General features: G+C 37.4%; 1 protein-coding gene across 5 annotated transcripts in view; it reads left to right on the forward strand.

The window, feature by feature from the left end:
* Positions 1-22437, forward strand: part of SLX4IP (SLX4 interacting protein) — a 79207-nt gene that overhangs the window by 51398 nt on the left and 5372 nt on the right. For 4 of the 5 annotated variants that reach the window (XM_063331271.1, XM_063331274.1, XM_063331272.1 and 1 more), the window contains 3 exons: positions 8016-8069; positions 8650-8727; positions 11452-11540. In XM_063331271.1, the coding sequence (XP_063187341.1) occupies positions 8016-8069; positions 8650-8727; positions 11452-11540 (221 nt within the window). The remainder of the gene's footprint in view (positions 1-8015; positions 8070-8649; positions 8728-11451; positions 11541-22437) is intronic. The other variant, XM_063331273.1, reaches the window with a different exon arrangement.

Here is a 22437-nt window from a genome sequence, read left to right on the forward strand (position 1 = left end):
CATTTTAAGAAAAAAAATTGTTATAGATATGTGTTGAACATTGATGTCCTTTCTATTTTTATTATAACTGGAAATAATTGCAAGTATAATTTCATGGTTAAAGATGAATAGGAATTTCTTTTAAACTTTTCATGTTACCGTATTACATAATAATACTCTCCGTTGTGCTTTTGTTCTTAAGTTTCATTATCACATGACACAGGTAGAGACAAAATACAGCTTTTTAAATTGCAAACATTTTTGTGAGTTTATTTATATTTGGAAAACTTTTATAAGGCTTTACAAAAATCAGGGCCAATTCCTGAAAAAAGTTCTGCATACTTTCTTTGGCATAAGTAGTTCAGCGAGAGCAGTTATGTGCATTTGGTTCACTGTTGAAGGTACTGGATATGTTGTATTTATTACACACTGAATATTTCTATTGACTGCAAAGGCACAAGTGGCAGACTTTAAACAAAACTATATGAGCAAAGCTTAGCAGGAGCCAAACCTTAATTTATTAAAAACGTATGGAAGCAGTGCAGTAAATTATAAGACTTTTACTTGAAAAGAGGAGCAAAAAAAAGTCCAGCGCAATCTTGAGTATGCATTTTGGGCATAGTAGCGTTCCATCAACTTCAAAATTATAAGAGCTGTTCTAATGCAGAGCAAATAGATTTATTCAGAGAGAAACATTCTACCTGTGAAATATTCGCTATACAAATCCGTGGATAATCCTTGGACAGTTGTTTAAATAACAAAGCTTGCTTTAGGGAGGATAGAAGGTGGCAGTCTTGTATTCATTTACAGAGTATCTTTCTCTTATTCTTTTAATTTAAGATATTTAGTTTTCCTTTTTTTGTGTGCATGAGTGTGGGTCATAGGATATGGGCAGTGCCTGTCTGTTCTTTTCTGTTGTCTTCCCATGGCAAAAGTAAGGCTTGTCGTTTTTGGTCTTTTGTATAAAAGACCCTAAATTTGGTATTTATTATGAGAAAGAGGATGCTCTGTGTACTTTTGGGGTTGGTTTTTTTTTTTTTTTTTTTTTTTTTTGCACTTAGCATCTGTTACACTGATACGAGAAACTGCAAGATACTGAGCTGTGTAATTCAGGTGGTCCGCTGTAATACTGTGTTCTTGAGTAAGCTAAAATGAGCAATTCGTTACAAACCATTTTGCAGTCAGTTTCCAGCTCTTTGCACCACAACCAGCACCTACTTCACTACTGCTATAGCTGAGTAGTACTGATCAGACGATCGCAATCTTGTTGGTCTTTTTGGTGGTATCCTCTTTGCCTGAGAGCTTGTGAGAGCAGAAGGAGATGGAGACTTATTTGGAAATAGAGCCTTTCAGCAGCTGACTTAAATATGGGCTATTTGCTAGCATTTAAAAAGAGAAAATACAGAGGGCTCCACTGCAGTGATTTTCCACCTATTTGCTGTGCTCTACAACTTCCTTATATTCTGAGTTGTTATAAACCTAACAAGAGTCTGTTGTGTAAAAAGACAAAACCCATGAACCTCTGGCACAACTGGATGGGGCCAGACTCTTTTCAGTGGTGCCCAGCAACAGGAAAAGGGCCAATGGGCACAAAATGGAACACAGGAAATTCCATCCGAAGACGAGGGAAAACTTCTTTGAGGGTGCCAGAGACCTGGAACAGGCTGCCCAGAGAGGTTGTGGAGTGTCCTCCGGAGATGTTCAAAACCCCCCTGGACGAGATCCTGTCCAACCTGCTGTAAGTGAACCTGCTTTAGCACAAGGTTTGGACTAGATGATCTCTAGAGGTCCCTTCCAACCCCTACCATTCTGTGATGCTGTGAACAGCGTTGAAATGTGTCCTGGTTCAAGTCCACACACATCTCTTAGAACTCACTCTCTTTTGAATTGTCCTCTAAATGACAGGGTAGAAGAAAAGAGGATTCATGACCATCAACACCTACCTCTTAGCTCCACCGGGCTATTCTAACAGGAGTCCTCAAAAAAGAAAGACAAGACCATTGATTGCTGCCATATGTCAAGATCAGCTTTGAAGAAACTACCTTTTCATGTTCATGCCATCTTTTTAAAGTTCTGCTGAACATACCTGCTGCTAGCTTTTCTTTCCTTCTCATGGTCTCCTATCAAGTGTCCAGTGGCAGACTGTTGGGATTTTTTCATGAAACCCATAGGTTTTGTAACCATGTGATGCAATTTATTCCTGACACTTTTAATGACCCTTGCCTAGAGACCTTGTTATTGGTAGAAGATTAAAGTCTTGTCAGCTGTGGGAGCTATAGGGTTAAAACCCTTTCCTATTGGGGAAGAAATTTTGCAGAAGTTATTTCCTATTACCAGAAAAAAAAAAAAAAAACCATAGAGCCTGGAGACCCATGGAGGACTTGATTGACTTTATTTGAAAATCTTTCAGCGTGGTAGTGTTGGCACCCACGATAATGTTGTTCTAATGAATAGTAAGGGGAACCAGTCTGTTAAATTCTGAAAGGCTCGTTTCCACATTTTGGTGGAGTTTTTGTGCTAGAAGAGACTTTGCTGTGTAAAGATTCCTGACATTTAAAATACAAAATCCTCCCTTTCAAGTATTTCATGACATCAAAATATTTCACAAATCTCATGGATATCCTCAAGGGAAAAAAACACAGACACAGGCTGAAAAGACATATTTTTTGGAAGAGGCATGTACTTTAAAGGTGACTGTGCCCTTGAAGTCAACTTCCCACCGTCACACTGTATGTGTTTCATTTTAGCTAGAATCTACCTTACTTCTATCACCTCAAGGAATGCGGTGATGTAAGTAAGTGACATTGCTCCGTTTGGATGCAGCTATGTCTGGCCAGTGTTGGGAGAGATGCTCAGCTTGATGTGCAAGTGTGGCATCAGACAGTTTTTAACAAAGCTGCTCCATCATGGCAATACAGCTGCTTCGAAGAGACTTTAGATTCTCTTCCACTGCTGAATTGTTAGTGTTTACCCACAGGGTTTGTTTTCCAGTTGTCTCTGCCTTGTGGCTCGTAGCAACAGACGCTTTTCTCAGCCTTTATCTCAGTTGTCGGGTTTGGTCAGTCGTTAAGGAAGTCCAGGCACGTGGCTTCCTCTGAAATACAGTTTATATGGTCAAATCAGCGAGGATTCATAAATAGCTTTCAGTTTGTTTGTTAAAGCCCATCACATGCAATTAATAATATGGTCATTGAGTCTGAGACCAACAAAAAGGTGAAATCAAATCTTGTCTCCTGGTGATGGTACGCTGACCATCAAATATCTTGCTCTACGTGTATCTCCTTGAAGGCATTAACAGGTGGTGCTAGCTATTATTGCTTATACGTATGAATGGGTCTTGAGAGACTGTATCTTAGGAGCTGTTTTCCAGGCCTGGATTAGCCTGCCTGTCCATCTCAAGTACCAGTAAGGGAAAGATGGTCATTTTCCTTCAGAGCTGGTGTGTTCTCAGGACGTCCATCAGGTCCATTTCTCATCCTGTGGCCAGACAGTCTCATATCTGCTTTTCTTTTCAGTTCTTTCATCTCAAATACCCATGACAAGCAGCCTAAGAAATGCCTTACCCTGGATACAGTTTGACCAGTGTAGTTCTGATTTCGGAGTGAATTCTGCACCTCTCCTGCTACAGGAGAGCCCTACAACCCTCCTCTGGGATTTCATACAATGGCTCAGATTTCCTGTCAGTGGCTCATATTCTGAAGGTTTTAGACAGTGTAAGGTTTTAGTCCAGCTATCAATGTTCTGATAGCAGAGGGGTTTCTGCTGGGCATGTACCATCCTGTCCTGATCAGATTCAGTTATTGGTTAATGTCCTTCTTCCAGTCAGGGACCCCGTTCCCTGATAGGAACTAAATCTTGTCCCGACATCCTTGATGGGACAGATCTCTCACCTATTTGTATTGGCAACTGTCCTGCGTTCAGAAGATTTAGCGGATAGAAGAATAGCACAAATACTAATAGAAATGTGAGAGAGTAAGGAGAAAAAAAAAATCAGTAATCTGTTTTTGTCTGTACTTGGTTTAAGCAAGGCACCTTGGAAAAAGACAGAGGCAAATTACAATTTATTTTTTTTTCATTTTTTTTGTCCACACTTTAGATATATAAATTTAATGGCCAGATTGTGTTTTATTAAGTATTAAACATTTTTAAAAAAACTTTATAGGCTTTATTTTTGTATTGATCAGTACACGTTTTCCTGTGGACTTGCTTGTAATTCTCCCTTGAAATAATAAAACTTTAAAAAGTAATTTAAAACTTCTCTGAACTGAAGGCGGACTGGATGGAAAGAATGGATGGCATCCTCAGCTTAAACCCACTACTTGGTGTATAAAAACTTTCACTAAATGAAGATGTTTGTTGCCATTAACTATGAAGTTGAAATTTATTTTTTTTTTTTGTGGTCTGAGAGAGTGATACAGAAATTCTGCACCCATTCTGAACACCAGAAAAGGCTCAGGAAATCTTGATAGCTTCTTGTATCTGATGACTTTTATCTGCTGTCCCTGGTCTATCCTAGACTCGGACTTCAACTTAAATGCCAACATTTGGTTTTGAATCTCTTCTCAGTTAGAAATGGCAACGTACTCTGGAGCACATGGTATGAACGTTTGTTTTGGCGAAGGAAAGCTGCATGATTAACAGTAGTTTTAGAATAAAATGGTTTTTGTTTTGTTTACAAATGATCAGGAACTTGGATTTGGTGGTGAATATTTTTAAGTGGAGAAATAGAACTGCTAAAAAGCAATATAATAATACGTCTGTAGAGCACTTTGAAGATGAAAAGCTCTATATACTGTAAACATTATTACTAGTATAGCTTAATCTGTGTGGAATAATTAATCTAGCATAAGCAAAATGTAGATTATTTTTTTAAATGTACAGTATAGTGTTTCAGCAAGTCTAATGCACCTACATATTTACTTTTACATTGTAACATAAGAAATTCATCCTCTTATTATTTTTTTTTTTTTAATATCTGTGTGTTGCAATGATTTACTTTGTTGTTACTTTCCAGAGGCAGAGCCAGTCCTAATCCAGAACAACCTGTCAGAAATGCGAAACGTCTTGGCTGGGAGGAAAAATTGGTGGTGTTTTTTTTTTTTTTAAAGATGGTATAAAAACACTGTGTGATGAGAAATAGGTGCCTGTCAGATATGGAAATGTTTGGGGGTCAGCTGGACTTCTTAGGCTTGTACTGTGGCTTTGGAGTAGACTTGCCTGAATTTAGTTACAGAGCCGTGCAGGTGCCAGATTGCGCTGGGAAGTGAACACCTGCCAGGCTGCTCCAGATAACTCAGCAGCTCAGAGGCATTTTCCCAGGCTCCTGGATGAATGGTCCGTAATAGCCGTGGGAGAGGGCTTCCCACTGCTCCACACTGTACCACGGCCTCTTCTTGGCAGCCTTCTGGAAGCACAAGTCAGCTTGGCTGGGACTCTTTTGGAAAACAAGTGTTGCTGGATAGTCTTACAGTAAAGAGTCAGCGTCTGATACGTCCTCTCAGTGTCATGGGACTATGCAATATAACGAGCAGGGCAAATTACCCTTCCCTTAAAAGGCAGCACTCACTGGTGTGTATTTCAGCTGAAACTGAACTGTGGTTTTTCTAGAACCGCTTTTATTCTGTCACATTTTGGGCTTCAGGGTTTGGGGTTTTTGTTTTTTCTTGTTTGTTTTTGGAACCTGGATCTGATCATTTAGGTGCACAGTTTTGAAGTAAGAAAAACAAAACTCCGAATCACTAACAGCAATTTTATTTCTGCTGCTGTGTTGGTAATCTACAAATAGAGCTTTGTCTACGTTGCACGATGAAAAGAAAATTGAAGATTGGGCCAAGTGGGTGTTTGCTGAGCCTAAGATCAGTGAAATTTCTCTCTGTATTACTGGCTGCAAAACGCTGTTTATAGCTCAAGGCTAAAACTTGTATGGTGTGCTTAAAAGGAGTTACTGCTGGATCATTTGGTACATATCATTTGTTTCATCCTTCCACATATCGTGAAGAGCAGATTTTGGTCCTTGCTGAGTATACGCTGGGTAACTCCTTCTCTGGAGGATAATCCACAGCTTGCCCAAAGCCAACATTAGTATGTATATGCTCATATATAAACAGTGTTGATGGTGGACAAGTCTGGAATTGAGAACAGATTTAGACTCATGCTGAGTAACTGCGTAGAAAGTTTAAAAAGCTGCAAGTTGTATGAGGTTGTCGGATAAGAAGGTTTTCGTGGTGGGGCTTATTTTTTTAGTTTCTTATTTCACGAATCAAAATGGCTAATTGGATAATATCTTTCTCTTGGAGGAAGCAGAAAGAGGATATCACAGTTTTTATAGTTCTGCAGTAACTCTGGCAACTTTAAAACTAGGGAAGTTTTGCAAACTCCAGCTGACTACGGATTAGATCAGATGTCATACAAGAGGGTTTCAAAATATTTGATGAGCGTAGCTGTGTGATACTTTCAAAATATGGGTACTTGAATGTAACGCATCTTAACATTTTCTCACGGGTCGCAATAAGTAACAGCAAATCACCTGTGCAGGATTTTTCAGCAAAGTCAAGTAGTAAATAGTCATCGAAATGAAAATTATTTTTCTAGTGTTAGTCCCTCTGGGCTGAGCTTATTAGCTCAGGTGTAACTCCCTGTGAAGGCTTTATAAGACTTTCAGGTTGAGCTGACACTGCCAAAATAGTGTAGAGATGTCTTGATCTCTTACACAATTATTTATTTTGTTAGATTTGAGGTAGGTGCCCTCTTCCACAGAACAGAAGTTAGCTGAATCAAGGGCCTTTAAGAGGAATTTGAAACTTTGTTCAGGCCATTAGTCAATCAAATATGATTAAACACTTAACCTCTCAGAGAATACGAGGAGAGCAAGAAAAATAAACAGATGTACGTGTCCCCGATTCATAAAAGAATTTCAGGAGTGAAGTATTGTGCTTTGTGAAAAGCAAAAGATCCACACTTTTGCATTTTAAGGTCTTCTCAAGAAAAATACATTTGGAATATCTCACACAAACGGGGGAGGAAAGACTCTTTTAGTAATACTTACTCTCTGTTTGAATATTTATTTGCAAAGTTGTAGTTTTATGAATGTTACTTTTTCAGCATTACAGAGGTCACGGTGTAAGATACTATTATCACACTAATAACTTATTTATATACAGGGCAAATTCCTTGATTTGGCTAATCCTATGAACAATGCAAAATAATTGCGGATGCCAAACTGGAAATAGCTAAAAGTAATTTTCTTTTAATTGTGCTCGTAAATATACAGTTAATAAAGCTGGTGGATTACATCCAAAATTTTCTCTAGCGCTCATCATTTTTAAGGGATGGTTCAACTTGTCACATCTTGACTTGATCTCTAAAGGGAAGTCAAATTTTAGGTATCTTCCTGAGGGGAAGGAAAAAAGATGGATGATAAATTTCAAAGGGATTGATTGTGATCAATAACTATAGCTCTTAATGAGAGATGATGCTAAACAGCACTTGATGGTGAGCTCCAGGAGACCCTGTACAAGTAGAAGAGCTGTAGACTCTGCAGGAGAGGACATGCATTGTGGGGCTTATACTTAGAAATAAGGCATGTCTTGGCGTTTGCTCAGTAGTGGTTGAAGCTGGAACAAACGAGTTTTTCTTACTTCTTTTTAAATGGTTAGATTAGAAGAACAACAGTAGTGCTTAATTTTCTAACTTTTCTGTGGTAATTGCACCTAGGGTATCGGGCTGTCTTGGAAGCAGCAATAATTAGTCTTGCAAAATCCATCAGAGTTAGAGGAAATACCCTCTTTTGCATGTTCATTTTAGCGAGGTGTGTGGAGAGACTAAGGAGGAGGAGTCACAGATGGTAACTCTTTCCATTTCAGTGGGAGTTAGGTTGCTAAATACCTTTATGAATCAAGTCCTAACTGATTTACTCAGGGTCATTTGGGAATTTAAGTAGAACAAAAGTAAAAGCTGATTTCCTTAACCATAGTCTAATAATCTCTTTGCTGTAATGTAATCCTTTATGGTCTTTTCTTCTGCTCCTGCTGCACAAGGATTCCTGTCATTGTCAGGAATAGGAACTGAAGAAGCCTCTGTGTATGTTACAGGTATCTGCTGGGTCAGCCAGGCTAGCTCTGTCTACTTGTATTGAGGAGTTTAAATGTATGCATGTCTCACTTAATTCAAATTGCAGATAATTAAGACCTTTCATGTTCGTTTGTGGCTTTTTTTTTTGTAGCCAGCATTTTTTCTATCAGCTTTGAGTATGTCACCTTTCTCTAGAAGGCAGTTAAGTAATTGGTGATCTGTAGTGTTCCTGTAGAAATATGTATGAAAACGTCCTAGTGATGGACTGGTGGACTAGTGACCGTGACACTGGGCTATTAAGCTGATTACATCTCTGATCAATGAATTGATTTAAAATTATTTCTGTGGTTGGATACCACAATGTGGTGGTTAGTAATTTGTTTAGATTTTTCTCCTGTTTCAGATACTAATTTCTTGAGACTTTAGACCGTATGAGCATTTTCTTTTTAAATATATTACTTTCAAATTATGTTTTCTTTTTATATTCTTGAGCTGCTGCTGCTGCTTTCTCTCAATCCTGTCTGTGCAGGTGTGCAACACTTTGAGACCAGAATGCCCAAGATACCCTTGCACTTATTATCCCTTTGTTTTATGTTGCAGCCAACAGTTTTCACATTACTGCCTACTTTATGAAGAGATGGGTTAATCTCCGTTGTGCTCTAGGGAAACATTATCGTGGTAAGAAATCAGTTTCTTACAGTGTTACATAGAATTTTGCGTTTCTGGGGGGGGAAAAAAGGGAATATAAACTAATACTTTGTCAGATTTTTGGTCTACTTAATCAAAATTTCTTTCAGAACTTGATTTATTTTGTTTTTCTTTTCCAGAGGATGTTTACTTTAAAAAAAAAAAAAAAAAAAGAAGTATTTCTTAACATATGATGGATTTTTTTTTTTAACTTAATTTTAAATTTGTGCATGCCTTGCCCCAGGGTAATCAGCTAAGCCACACCAAATTCTGTAAGTATGATGAGACTCAGCATTTTCCTGAGTCTTTGCAGGGTGAATCAACCAGAGGCTGCGGTATGAATCACTTCATTATTGCTCGAGTGTCTTGTGACATCAACTGTACAGTACAAGTGTATGCAAGAAAAGGCTTTCATTCACCTCAGTGCTATAAAATCTGTACGTAGGTGATGTCATTGGACCAGATCTTTTTTTCATGTTTTCTCAAGCCAAGATGCTCTGTAAGGAAGTGATATCAATCCTGTCCTGCCAACAGCGGTAAAAAGGAGTTATAACGATCACTGCCCTTTGTGTTGAGCTTTTTGTATTAAAAAAAAAGCAAAATAAATCAATTAGGGGCCCTTAAAAATTTTGAATACTTGAATGGCTGTTTGTAAAGAATTTCTTATTTTTGTAGGAATTCTTTATATCCATAAATATTTAAATCTTTCTTAAAATGGCAGCTAGTTGTTTTCTAAGTCCGTATTGGTTGAAGAGATTGGAGTGTGGATTTTAAATATTTCCTCAAAGTTGTTCTCCCAGCCTCCTGGAAGAATAGTCAGAGTAAAAGAGCAGAGTGTCTGCATTGGTATCTCAATATTGGTTTCTGTGTATTAAATTTGAACTTTTTTAAAGCATCAATGTATACCTAAAGATACTTTCATTTTGTTAGCCAGCAAGTGAGATTGTTATAAAACGTAACAATAAAAATGTCAAACTGGAATGAACTTGCCCTACTAGTGCTGCCATAAAGAGCGGTGCTCTGATGCTGCAGTCAAAATTTTCCTTCCACATGAAGTTCCTAAGTGGCTTTTGCTGCCAATAAATAGCAGAATAAGCACATATCCTCAAAAATTAAATAATTTGGCACTGATGTTTATTCTGTAAGATGCAACTAGTACTTCACAAACAAAAACCAGACATTGAGCCCAATAGAAGAAGAATCTTGGATACTTTATATTGGTGATGCTCACTCAATATCTAACGTAAACGTAACAGAGAGTTTATTATTGGAACCACATACAACAAATTCAGTCCTTGCAACAGTTGTCCAGCTTTTCTTTTGTAGCCCATTTGGAAGGTGTCCATAGACTGCATGCAGTTTGAAAGCTGTTGAGGGGGTGGCTTTTCAGGTCTTGAGGATACAAGCTGAGAAACAGTAGTCTGGACATAAGGCACGTCAGGAATACTGCCTCAGACACAGTTTTGCTAACAGAGTTGGTATTTCTGAAAGGATTATGAAAGGCTCGTATTGATTATCAAGTTATAGTAGCTTAACAAGCTGTTGTGCCAATGCAGATGCATCTGAGCTCTTTGTGTATGCTTTTTCAACCAATGGCAAATGCAAGGTAATCTCTTTCAACATCCCCTTCTTTCATTGTAATGACCCTAGAAAAGTTGCTGCTGGTGCGCGCTCAGAGGGATTTGTCAGATACGAATGGAGATATGCTTTAGCGAAGGAGCAGTACATTGTAGAGGAGGTAGTAACCCATAAGGATGACCTGATCATCACTGGCAAATTGTGCACATCATGCCTATACTCAATTCGTTGTGAGGAGCTATTCTACGAAAAAAACCCCAAACCTGTGAGGTCAGCCTCGTGTTTTTAGTTCATGCCTTGTCTCTTTCTTTCCCAGAAAATAGGGTGCTATGGCTTCTTTTTGAAGTATAACAAACTTTAAAAATTAGTAACTTTCTTCTTATAAAGCCAAACCAAGACAAAAACCAACAATAAAAACATCTGAGCGGAAAATATGAAGATGTGTAAAATAGCCAAATATCCAGCTATGCTTTTCTCATAGCATTGCTAGGTACTGAATAAAGCTTTGTCTGGTCTATTCTAATCTGAGAATCCTTCAATTTTTAATTCTTGGTAAATAGAAACTTTGTTGTGTTCACAACAAACCATGTGATCTTGAGTAAAATATGTAATTCAGTAGTAGTTAACCAATTTGTTTAATGACTTCAAAGATCCCTGTAGTCAGAGTTTGAAACGCTTAGCCTTATGCTGAGATTTTATGCCAAGTCCTGACCGAATGTTTTGTGCTGTATTACAAACATCATTTACAGCTTTTGTGATGAAAAGACTCGTCACCAGAATAGCACAAAAGAAATTGTTGTTAAATGTTGGTTCTGTCTGTTGGTTCTGTCTGGTATATTTGTCCAGAGGTGCAGGTGGACTAATTTGCAGCCATGACTATCCTCTTGGGAACTAAACTTACTCTAACTTATTGATTTTATTTTATTTTTTTTGAATGGTTTAAAAAAGCAAAACAAAAGTAGGGATGTGATGTTGAAGAGAGTAGGTAAGAAACTAGTAGAGCGTATGAAGTGATTTAGTGTGCAATTTAAAAAAATAAATTATTTTGTTTACTAAAATAGCATATATATGTTGTTATGTGTGTTTTTCAACATGCATATAATTTTTGTAATCTTCTTTTCAATTCTTTTTGTATAGAGCTACGTGTGTTTCCAGAGAGATTTATAGTTTGTGTCAGTAAACTTGAATTTGATCCAAGTGCTTGGACATGTGAAAATGGTGTATTGGTATGTACAAAACTGTTCTGTCAATTTTTTGATTTGTTTTCTATGGGTAAGATGAATGTTTATATATAGGTGTAGTTATTGACATATTTGTGACTGTCATCTTGGAAACAGAAAGTCACATTAACAGTTGGCCCAAAGTATTCGGAACAAGATCCTTAAGTGACTCAGAAACAGACAAAAAGGGTAGTTTTTGGAAGCTCAGCGTTTTCGGAACCATATAAGTCTCAAAGAAAAAGACTACATGTTTATAAAGCTAGGTGTGACTTTAGCACCTTGTTTTAAGGAGTTTTTTTTTTTCCTTTATACTTTGTCCATGTAACATTTTACTTTCCAAAATTATAGTGGCACAGTTTTTAATGTCTGAGGGTTTCTTGTATGTTTTCTTAGCGCTTGTTCTGCAAAACAACTCAAATAGATCAGTGCTAGACCTGCTGGGAAAAAAAACAACAAAACAAAACCCAAACAAATATTTATGGAGTAAAAGGTACTGGTGCGTAGTGAAATACCATAAAAATTTCTACTTAAATATTTCATCCTGAAAGCTTTATCAGGGTCAAAGGCTTATGAATTTTATGCTGCAGGTAACTGCTGGTTGTCTCAGAAGTGCTCATCTTGACCCAGGTGGCTGCTATATGGCAGGCAGTCTCTTCTGTGCTCACAGTACCAGTCAGAATCACACACTGAGGTCTACGTGTATTTTAGTTTATTTTAGATGTATTAAAGTATATTTCCCTTGAAAAAAAAGGTTTTCTTCTACTCATTCAACTTACTATTTTTTTAATATCCAGCAGGGTGTTTTTATTTATTATAGTAAATGCAAATTTTATTATCTTTATTCCTACATCGGTAAGTACCCTTAAATGTCAAAGGATCAAGCAAGTGTTTTTCTCTCTCAGAAAAAAATCTAACTGCTTTAGAAGTACTTTACTACATTGAAAGTTATTACTTCCTCAGCATTGTCTTAAAAACTACTTAGATGCTTTAGGTAGAAAATCACGTCTCTGCATTTTGACAGAGAAATAATTATTTTATCTTTTTTTTTCTTGCTTAAGTATATCTTATGAGATATCCAGTTCCCTCATTTGGTATTTTTAATCTTTCCATAAGAGATGAGAAGATTTCTTTAGGTTTTTTTAGTTTTTTTTCACAAGATCCTGCGTAGTAAGGAGAAGGCAAATGAAAAATATAATGTTATGGACTTTAGCTTGACTATTTCAAAATTTGATCTTTATCTATGGAAACTCCTTGTTGTTCAAAAAGGGAGTTTAAACATTTTAATGTTTTAAAATAAATAAATAAATCCTGTACTGGGATCATAACCTAAGCAATAATAAAGTCTTGGGAGTTTGCTTTACTTGCAGATGGGATACATGTGCATAGAACTGTCTGGAACAGTCAGAGTACTATGTTGGTAGGAGAGAATAAGAGAAAGTTATCCCTAAGCCATCTTTCCTGATTTGAAGAACTAACAAGATGTGAACAGACGCTCAGGAAATGTTTTGGAGTATCGTTTTAATTCTTGCACCCCTACCTTAAAGGGTCCACACTAGACTATTTTGTTGATCCAGAATTTCTACGGCACGTTAGTACCAACTTTGTCATATACTCCAGTTCGGTACTTTGCCAAACTAGGGGAGTCTTTGATTGCCACTGAGAGGTAATTTCAAGTTTTTGGCACTCCAGAAGTAAAGGCTAAGGATCTGTGCTTTGTGTGTGTACTTTTCTCTAGGCAATTTAGCAGTGAGTATGCTTGAACTCTAGACTAGGCTGCAAAAGACCACCCAGAAGACCTTTCTGTTGATATACTCCAGTGTATTCTGTCATGGGCTAAAAATGAGGCATATGTTTTGTTTTCCTCTGTATGTTGTTTAGGTTTGAATAATTTCATGATGTTGCATGCAAGTTCTTTTAAATGTTAAATCAGTTCTCACCCTTGGTTTGGAGGGCCTATCTGTGTTTTATAAAAGTAGTTGACTATACGTTAATGGAGACTTTGTCACTTTTTCAGTGTTGCTTAATGTCTTTGCGATTAACTTAGTCAAGACTTCACAATCTTTTTTTTTTTTTTTTTTAACTGCTTTTATGTTGTTTTACAGTTTGGGTCAAGCTTTCATTCCTCAGCTCCGTCAAGACAAGTCAGGCTCAATACCCTGCTTTCCCATTACTTGGATCTGGTTTTATGTCAGCCCGATACAGACACATTCCTTTCACTCATTGCAGTTCTCTCTTTCTTCACTGATCTTCAGCACTTTATTCTTTGCATTTTCACTGCCTTTCAGGCAGCTATTCTTTGTATCTCTGAAATAGACTGTGATTAAACCAAGATTTTCAAGGGATGTAGCTAGATATGAAATGAAATTCTTATGCCCTACATCTTAGGACAGATCATAATTAGATTGCTTTTGAGATCTTCACAAGTGCAAACCTTAGCATCAATTGCTGAAAGAAGCAATTTTTGAAGCCTTCTGTGCTGCATCTTGTAAGATGAAGGAAAAGGTAGCTTTAAGCATAAACTAATAAAAGATTTGAAAGCACTTCCAAGGGGTAGAGCTGAAATAAAATAGAAGAAAATCTATCAATATGTAATTTTCTGTGTTTTAAAATCTATTTAGAAACAGGTGTTCCTGTGGACATATCTAAAAATCAGGCTACAGGTAGTAATAATCCTTTTGGAAGAAGGAAAATCTCTTCAGGAATCTCTTGAAGAACTTGCTGTATTAAAGAAACAATACAGCAAGTTATTGAAAATACATAAGCAAATTGGAAGTCTCAAGGAAAAGACGGAAGAATAGTCTGGCTGATTAATGCTGGGTTTAAACATAAAACTATTGTTTCATGCTCTGCCGAACTATGTTTTTAATCTTGAATAGTTTTATCTTGAAAAAGATGACAGTTTTGGGAACATGGCAAAAGAGGAAACCCAGGGAAACACGTAAGAGCTCTGGAGAGATTAGTCGTCTTTGTCAATGACAACATTTTCTTGATGATTATTATGTAGAGAGCTAAAATGGAAAATTGAAAACGGGTTATCTGAAGAAACAGTGGACATGGAAATGGGTGGAAGGCTTATTGGAGGCTTGTGAGCATTTGAAAATGTGCTAACAATGGAGTATTCATTGATAACCACATCGGCTTTATACTAGACTCTATGAGAGGAAGCAGTTACAGGGAAAGCATGAAGGAAGTTAAGCTAATGATGATATTAAAGTGGCAATTTGAAATCACAATTCATATGAAATTAGAAAAGGAAGTGGGGAGTAGGAGAGCCTATCTTGATTAAAAAGATCTCTAAGTTTCCACTGAGCCTTCTTAAGTTACAGAGAATATTATACCGGAGAAAAAGATTCTTTTACACACAGGACATTACTCTTAAAGAAACAACCAACCAACCAAAAAAAACCCCTACATAGGTATGCAAGGAGGAGAAAGAATGCTAAAGATATGCCCACTGCTTATTAAATCCCCAACAGAGAGATATAAGCAAACTATTTAGTCATCTTCATACATGTCTGATTTTATAAATTGTGTTATTGTAACATACTTCAGGTACATTAGACGGTTCTCTTTCTTAAAACTCCTAAGAGCGTCAGTGACAGGATTTACTTGGGTTTTGATTATGCTGGGAAGAGGCTTTTGGTTTTTTCATGAAAACATACTCTTAACTGTAATTAACAGATGACTTTTAACACTAGAGTACATGTTGCTGGAATAGCGTGTCTTTTGGAAGGTAGGATGAAAACTTTTTTCAGATAGCAATTTGTAAAGATTAGTAGAAGACTTTGTGGAATTTAGTTATCTTAAGTACCTTAAAGACTATTGTTAAGTGATATCAGATTGGGTAAGGGAAGAAGGAAACCCTGTGAAATACAATTGCACAATTCACACTGTGTAAGTGCTAATCTTGGCGTGGAACTGTGTGTGTATGTATGTATGTGTATCTATGTGTGTGTATATATATATATATATATATATAAAAGAGATCAAAGTTAAACTGCTGTAATAGTGGGCTACTACTGAAAAGGTCAGTCTGCATCCCCTCTAGTTCCAGCTATATATTCCTTTCCTTTCTGGTTACAATGGACCAAGTGATTCTTCAGTCAAGAATGAATTAGTTCATTGACTTGATCCAGCAGAAAACCATTTATTTGTGAAGTTTCTCTGTTTTTTATTGGAGGATTAGTTTTCCGTCATGTCCGTTCACTGAACCAACTCATCCTGTACCCTCGCAGTTGCCAAGTGTGACACAAAAAATGTTGCAGGAGCACGCAGCCAGGATTTGGATGAAGAAAGCAGGACCATTCCTTTAGGTAGCAGCTTTTGGAAGTAACATCCAAAACACACATTAACATTACATTTATTGTAATAATTTTCTTGTTGACGGTTTTCGATTTCATTATCATTTTTTAAATGTCATCAAATTTAGTTTTCATGTGTTTTTAGATAATGGAGATATAGCTGGAGGAAACCAACTTGATATTAAGCTGTAGTTTGGTAACTGTGTGAACAGTGTTCACTACTTTTTTTCAAAAAGTTAGAGAAGGGAAACTGCAGACTAATGAACCCCATACATATACCACGTAGTGGAACAGACTAAAGAACTGCGTTTCTCTTTGGTGAGTTTTCCCTTTTGACACTTTGTCACTTTTTTCTACTCGTCCTTCGTATTCTGCTCAAGCTGGTGTAAGACTGATGATACTGAAACATGCAGTCCCTCCTGCCTTCTCTTCTCTTGGCCATGCATTCTTGTCCTCAGTGTCCATCAGTACTGGCATCTGTGGGGAGCTGGGTTAATTCATTGATCCCTCTGAAAACAGGGGGGGGTTTGTTTAATTTTGTGGGTTTTTTTTGTTGTTTGCGTGGTTAGCTTTCAGCTGGATCACTTAGGTCAGACTCTCACTGCATGGCTGCATAAACGCTAGTGTCGATACAGAGACTTGGCAGGACCGTGAGGTGGGTGAGGGTGAGATTTCCCTTGCAATGTCAGGACAGCTTTAAATTAGCTTGAATCATAAAACTGCTCTCTCTGAGAAACTGCATCGCAAAGTAATGATACTAACGTCTTTGACTTGGTCATAAAGACGAATGCTTCGGCAGTTTTACAATATTCCCTTTTGTCCCAGCTGTCTGCCTCTTTTCCTTGGAGATTACCACTCCTATATCTGAGTTTGCCAAAAGGGCTGTGTGCCTGGATCTCATCTTGCTGCGTATCACAGTCTTGTGGATTCAGGCAAATCAAACTTCCCTGATTTTTAAGTTAGCACATTGAATTGCGGGGGGGAGCAGCTGGGGCATGTGTGTGTGCTCCCTTCTGCCAACCCTGCAGCTGGGGGTAGGAACCTCCTGCAAAAGGGGCGGGAGGATACCTGAGAGCCGTAATGCTGTGAATTGCCTCAGTGAGATTTGCCTGAACTTGTCTTAGTTTCTTCTTATAGCTTACAAACTGGCTGATTTATTTTCTACACGGCAAAATTCTAATAGCTGTCTGCTGTTTGTTACATTAATGATCCAGAGAAACGGACAAATGATGAAATGAAATCTGACAGAATTATTTCAATTAGTCAAGACTAGAGAAGGCCGTGGAGACTTTCAGAGAAACCTCACAGAGCTGGGTAGAGGGGCGTTAGGAGTGTAAATGAAAATCATCTGTTGATAAATGCACAGCGTTCTTACTGAAAAGAGCAATTACAGTGTTCATGCATGCTGCTGAGTGAATTAACTCTACGATCTCTGGAAAAAGGCCAAGAAATCGCTACAAGGAACTGATTTGAAAACCTTTGTCCCATAGCGTTATTTCTCTGAACAGCAGACAGAACATATATGGAATGAAATAAAAATTAATACTTAAATTGTCTTAAAGGTAATAAGCAAGCTGAATACATCTTCAATAAAAGACTATGTACCTCTCATTGTGCAAGGTCCGAATGAAGGACAGCAGAAATACAAAAGGTCCTGTAACTGCAGTATAAATGATTAAGCACATAAAATGGTTTCCATGTGAAGCAATCTTTAAAAAGTAGGGACAAATTGAGTAATCTTTTACTGATTTTGGTAGTTGCCTCTTATATGAGTGCTCCAGTTGATTTAAATGTAACTACTTAGCAGCATTCACAAGATCTCATTTGTCAAAGTCTTGTGGTTATTTAAGATATTATCATCTGTCATCATCCCTTCACCTCCCTCATTTTCCTCTCCCCTCTCACTCTCTTGCTGTCACAGCTTATGTGGGTGGTTAATGTGCATTTGAGCTGAGATTCTGGACTTTGCACTCGATGATTTTCTTTCCTCTCTGCAGACTTTGAGAGGACGAGCACCTCCAGCAAATGTGCAGGGTGGAAGGCTAAAACTAATAATGTTTAAAGCTACAGTGAGCTAAAGTTTTTATTTAGCTGCTGTGCATCTGCGAGATTTTGATGACTCTAGGAATTAAAAAGATTTAAATCACTTCAGTTTTTGATAATAATTCTCTATATTTCTGTCGGGCTAAGAATATTTGATGGATTTATTTTTTAAATTGTTTTAAAGAGCAATCCGTTCCTCAGCCTTCAGCAAAAATTGGTTACGACTAATAGGAGTTTCATAACTTGACTGAACAGTAAGCTGAAATATATGATGGTAAAGTTCACAAGAGGGTTTTTGAACAATTTGTAATGATATGAAATTATTTGGAGGAACACATCCCCAGTGTGAGCTTGGAGATCCTGGGGGCTTTGGGGGTGGTGGTCTTTGTTTTGGAAACCAAGCTGAAACATTGACTAAACTGTTGAACAGTAATTATCTCCTGGGCTGTGCAGTTCTGCCTATTTTACATATTTTGCTTCTGTATAACTAGCAAGATCAAGAGTATTAGTTATTCTTTCCAAGATCTCCTACAGTTGTTAAACACTGTTGTAATTGTTCGAAGAGAACAGTTGTTTTTTAAAATTGATGTATTCTTTTCCATATATTTTTTTCTGCAAGGTTTAAGTGTATGAATCATCTTGTTCTATACATAATCTACTCTAAGTAGTATTTGGTTATGTCATATAACCCACGCTATATCTGGAAGGATAAGTACAAAGTTTAGTTCAGTGTTATTGCCAGGTGTTTAAACATCTGTACTGGTTGACTCTGATACCCATTTAGATTTGGTAGGCAGAGAGAGGATCCCCATTTCAGACTGTTAAAAGTTGTACGGGAGTGGCCTTGCTTTTTCAGATACTCATGTGACAATTGAGTAGTAGATTCCTTCCCTCGTAGTTTGTAAGTTGGGGAAAAGGGGTCAGGCTCCACATAAAATTGCTATCTTCTTGTTTTATAAAAAAGTCTTTAAAGTATAAGACGTGTATATCTTGCGTGCATGTCCTCTTTCATAACTAATGGAGGCAGGAACCTTAAAATTGATGGGAAAGGCTAGCTAAAGATGCATGCTTTGAAGACATAGGTTTTCTTTAAAAAAATAAAATTCAGCATTAATAAACTTTACCTTTTTCTTCAGTGTCATTGAGAGAAGTTATTTTGGTTGAAAAGCTATCGTCTTTTCCTCCGTTTCTTATCAGTGGACACTTTCTCTGAAGATAGAATCTGAGTCTTGTAGCATCAGTATATAAAATCAGAATGATTAATAGCTCAATTACTTAACATTAATTTTAACGCTTTTTGCCTTCAAGCAAATACACACAGCATGTCTCACATGCTTCTCACTAGGTAAATAAATCGTTTGTTTCAGGAGCACCTTCCATGGCTTTAGAAAGTGTTACGTATGTCCTTGCTATCTGGGTTACAGATGTGTATCAATTTTTAAAAAGCCTCCCGTGCAACTTGTTTGTTTTATGCCATTTACAGCTTATTAGGAATTTTTCTATTATCTAGCAAGCGTTCAAATGCAAATGTAGAGAACTCTGAATTTTCTACATTCAGAATAGTCTGGGATTCCTGCTAGGTGTAAAATATGATTCAAATCCGAACAAAAGACTTCAAAAGCAATAAGGCATTTTCCTCATAGAAGTCATATGCTTTAAGGTAATCTGATGATGCTTTGGGGACCTTTTGGAGTGTTTGGAATTGCCAGGATTTATGTCTAGAGCGAGAAACCCGAGTTCACACCTTGTATTTTGAGAAAGTGGAATGTGCATCACAGGGACTTGTAACAGATTGGGCCAGCCCTTGGGCCAAATAGTACAAAGTAGGGACACTTGGCAGGCAAAAACTTAATAGTTAAGATCCATGGTGTGGTATCAAATCGAAATGAATTTTGGTAGCAGATAATGAAGACTGTACTGATCCAGGAGTTAGATTTTGCTTTCTGTGCTAGGCCATGGATAGGTTACACAGTTCTGCTCCTCGCTGGACAGATGCAGTTTTCTCTGGTTGTTTCTCCAATTCCAATCTTGAAAAGAATGAATTTTTTAAAACCACTAGCATTCCTTAAAAATACCTATTTCAAATGAAAAATCTGTACTCCCATATGTAACGTGGAACGATCCTTAATGTTTTTTACTTGGACTTACTGATATACACAGCAGAACAGTCCATCTTAAAACGTAGAGCAATATTCCTCAAGTCCAATCAAGGATCTGTATTTCAGGTTGAGAATAACATGCATTTCTGTACTTGGCAAGGTTCTATGAATGTTTTATGATGTGGTAGGAGTTCATAAGTAGAATTGCTAGGACAGATGCGTCACTACATTGGCAGCGTTGAAAAATTTGCATCATGAAATCGTGGGTAGCTTTTCCTCCATGTGGGATGGGAAAGGGCAGGAGACTAGACCCAAAGTCCTGTCTCTGTCGATTTTCTATCAGTTAAATGATAGTATCTGATTCATCCTTCACCAACAAGCCTCCTCACTTGCTTTAGGAGCCCTTTTCTGTTTATCAGATTGTAAAAGTCCTGTCTGACCTCTCTAATCTGCCAATCATCTATTAGAAATGTTCTGAGACCTACAGGTTATCTTAGGTGGTTGAGCTCGTGGTACTGCTTAGAGTGACATTAAGAGAAATGCAATTGCAAGCTCACATAAAGCTCCCCTAAATAACTGTTTCTGTCTAATTCCTTTTACTAATTTTAATTTTATTCACTTGCCTGGTATAATACTTTAATTCATTGCTTCGTCTACATTATTATATTCAGAGTCCCCTCTTGTATGGCACTCTGATACCAAATTTGATTGATTGGACCCGTTGATGTTTTCTATTAAGTATTTTTTTGATGAGCAAGTTGAGCCACATTCATAAATGCAATTCAGAAACAATGTGTGGGGGTTTTATTCTGGTTTTTTGGGTTTGGGTTTTTTTTTTTTTTTTTGTTGTTACCCAGACATGATACCTAATTATCCCTTAGAGTTACTGCATTGGAACATAAGCATGTGCAACTGTTAGCCTGTGCATCGTAAGAGACAGCTAGAAAGTATGAAACCCTACGAGAGGTGGGAAGGGGGGCAGCACTGTTCACTTCAGCAATCTGTCTTTCAGCTCAGCATCCCAAACCCTAGACTGCAAAAAAAAAATCAATATTTGTATGAGTGTTATTGTCAGGCTGAAAAGGCCAAACCTTTCACTCTTCTTCAAGATAACGCGTTGTAAGGATTCTTCACAAGTGCACATCCATGGGTAGTTCTTTTACAGACATTTAATGCTATATTGCTGAATTTGACTGCCCTGGAGAGAGCTCCAGATGGCAGTCGCCACTTCTATATTTTTGAGGGCGGCTTTTTCATTTTGAGTGAGATAGTAAGTTGAGTAGGTAGCGAAAGAATTAAAATTCAATTAGATAAGCCTTAAAGCAAGTACATTGTGTGCCTAACAGTCATGTTTCTCTGTAGGTCTTAAATAGAGGTTTTTATTCCCCAGACATCTCTTTGGATAAGTACTAAGGATCTTAAAATTGGGTTTTGAGAGGCCAGTATTATGAGCAGGTAAGGTAGCAAGACTTTGTGAGCTTCACTTCTGCAGGCCCTTCTTTGCCGAGTTTTAGTGACAAAAAAGAGTGAGCTTACCCTAGCATTTTAAGAGCACATATTTCTAATAGAACTTGGCAGTTCAAGGGCTAGAGAAGCATTTTAATCTTTTGTGCCCACCCAGTCTCTATACAAATGTAAATATGTCTGTCTTTAACAATTTGCCAAGAAATGTGGTTTTAATTTGTTAGCAGCAGTCCCACTCCCTGCAGCTCTTTCAGGCTCAAGTCACAAGTCTGGCGGTGCTTTGACGTTTTTCTCTGTCATGGTGTCATTGTTTATATGATGTCTGCTTCTGCTGTCCTCCTTTTTATGCCTGGAATATTTTTCTTTAATTATTTCACTGCCTAAAAGGAATTTGGGATTACTAGACAGGATGAGAGCAGATTAGCTTTTTTTCTTTCTTTAACAAGTCTTGAAGTTCCCATAGGAAATAAATAGTATTCCCAAAACAGACAGTGTTTTTTATTTTCTTTATTAGATTTAATAATTTTAGTTAATTAAAAAAAAATAAAGGAAGTATCACCAATAATGGCTGAGTGTCTTAGTAGTATATGGAGTGCCCATTGTTGTTATTTATGACTCTCTCTGCCTTCTATTGTGGACTTATTCCAGCCTTAGGGAGTTTACATCACTCCTAATAGCAAAAGGCTCTCTGGTTCCCACAGAGTCTTTCAAAGACTGACTCATATGCCTTATGTTAATTGTTCAGCTCTCAAAATACAGCACTTACAGGGTGTGGTTCCAAGGGGAAAATCTACTGTACTTAGAGGGCATGTTCAGAAGTGTTTCACATATAAATCATTTTGATTTTTAATTTTTTTTAATGCCTTAACCCTTTTTTGTCACAGCGTTATGTGATAAGTTATTTGAAAACAAAATAAAAGGTTGACGACAGTGTCGTGAGGGAATGTGTTAGCCCTTCACCTCTGGACCATTAACTCCAGTCTGACTCAACTCACA

Source organism: Chroicocephalus ridibundus, chromosome 3, assembly GCF_963924245.1.
Source record: "Chroicocephalus ridibundus chromosome 3, bChrRid1.1, whole genome shotgun sequence".
Lineage (NCBI taxonomy): Eukaryota > Metazoa > Chordata > Aves > Charadriiformes > Laridae > Chroicocephalus > Chroicocephalus ridibundus.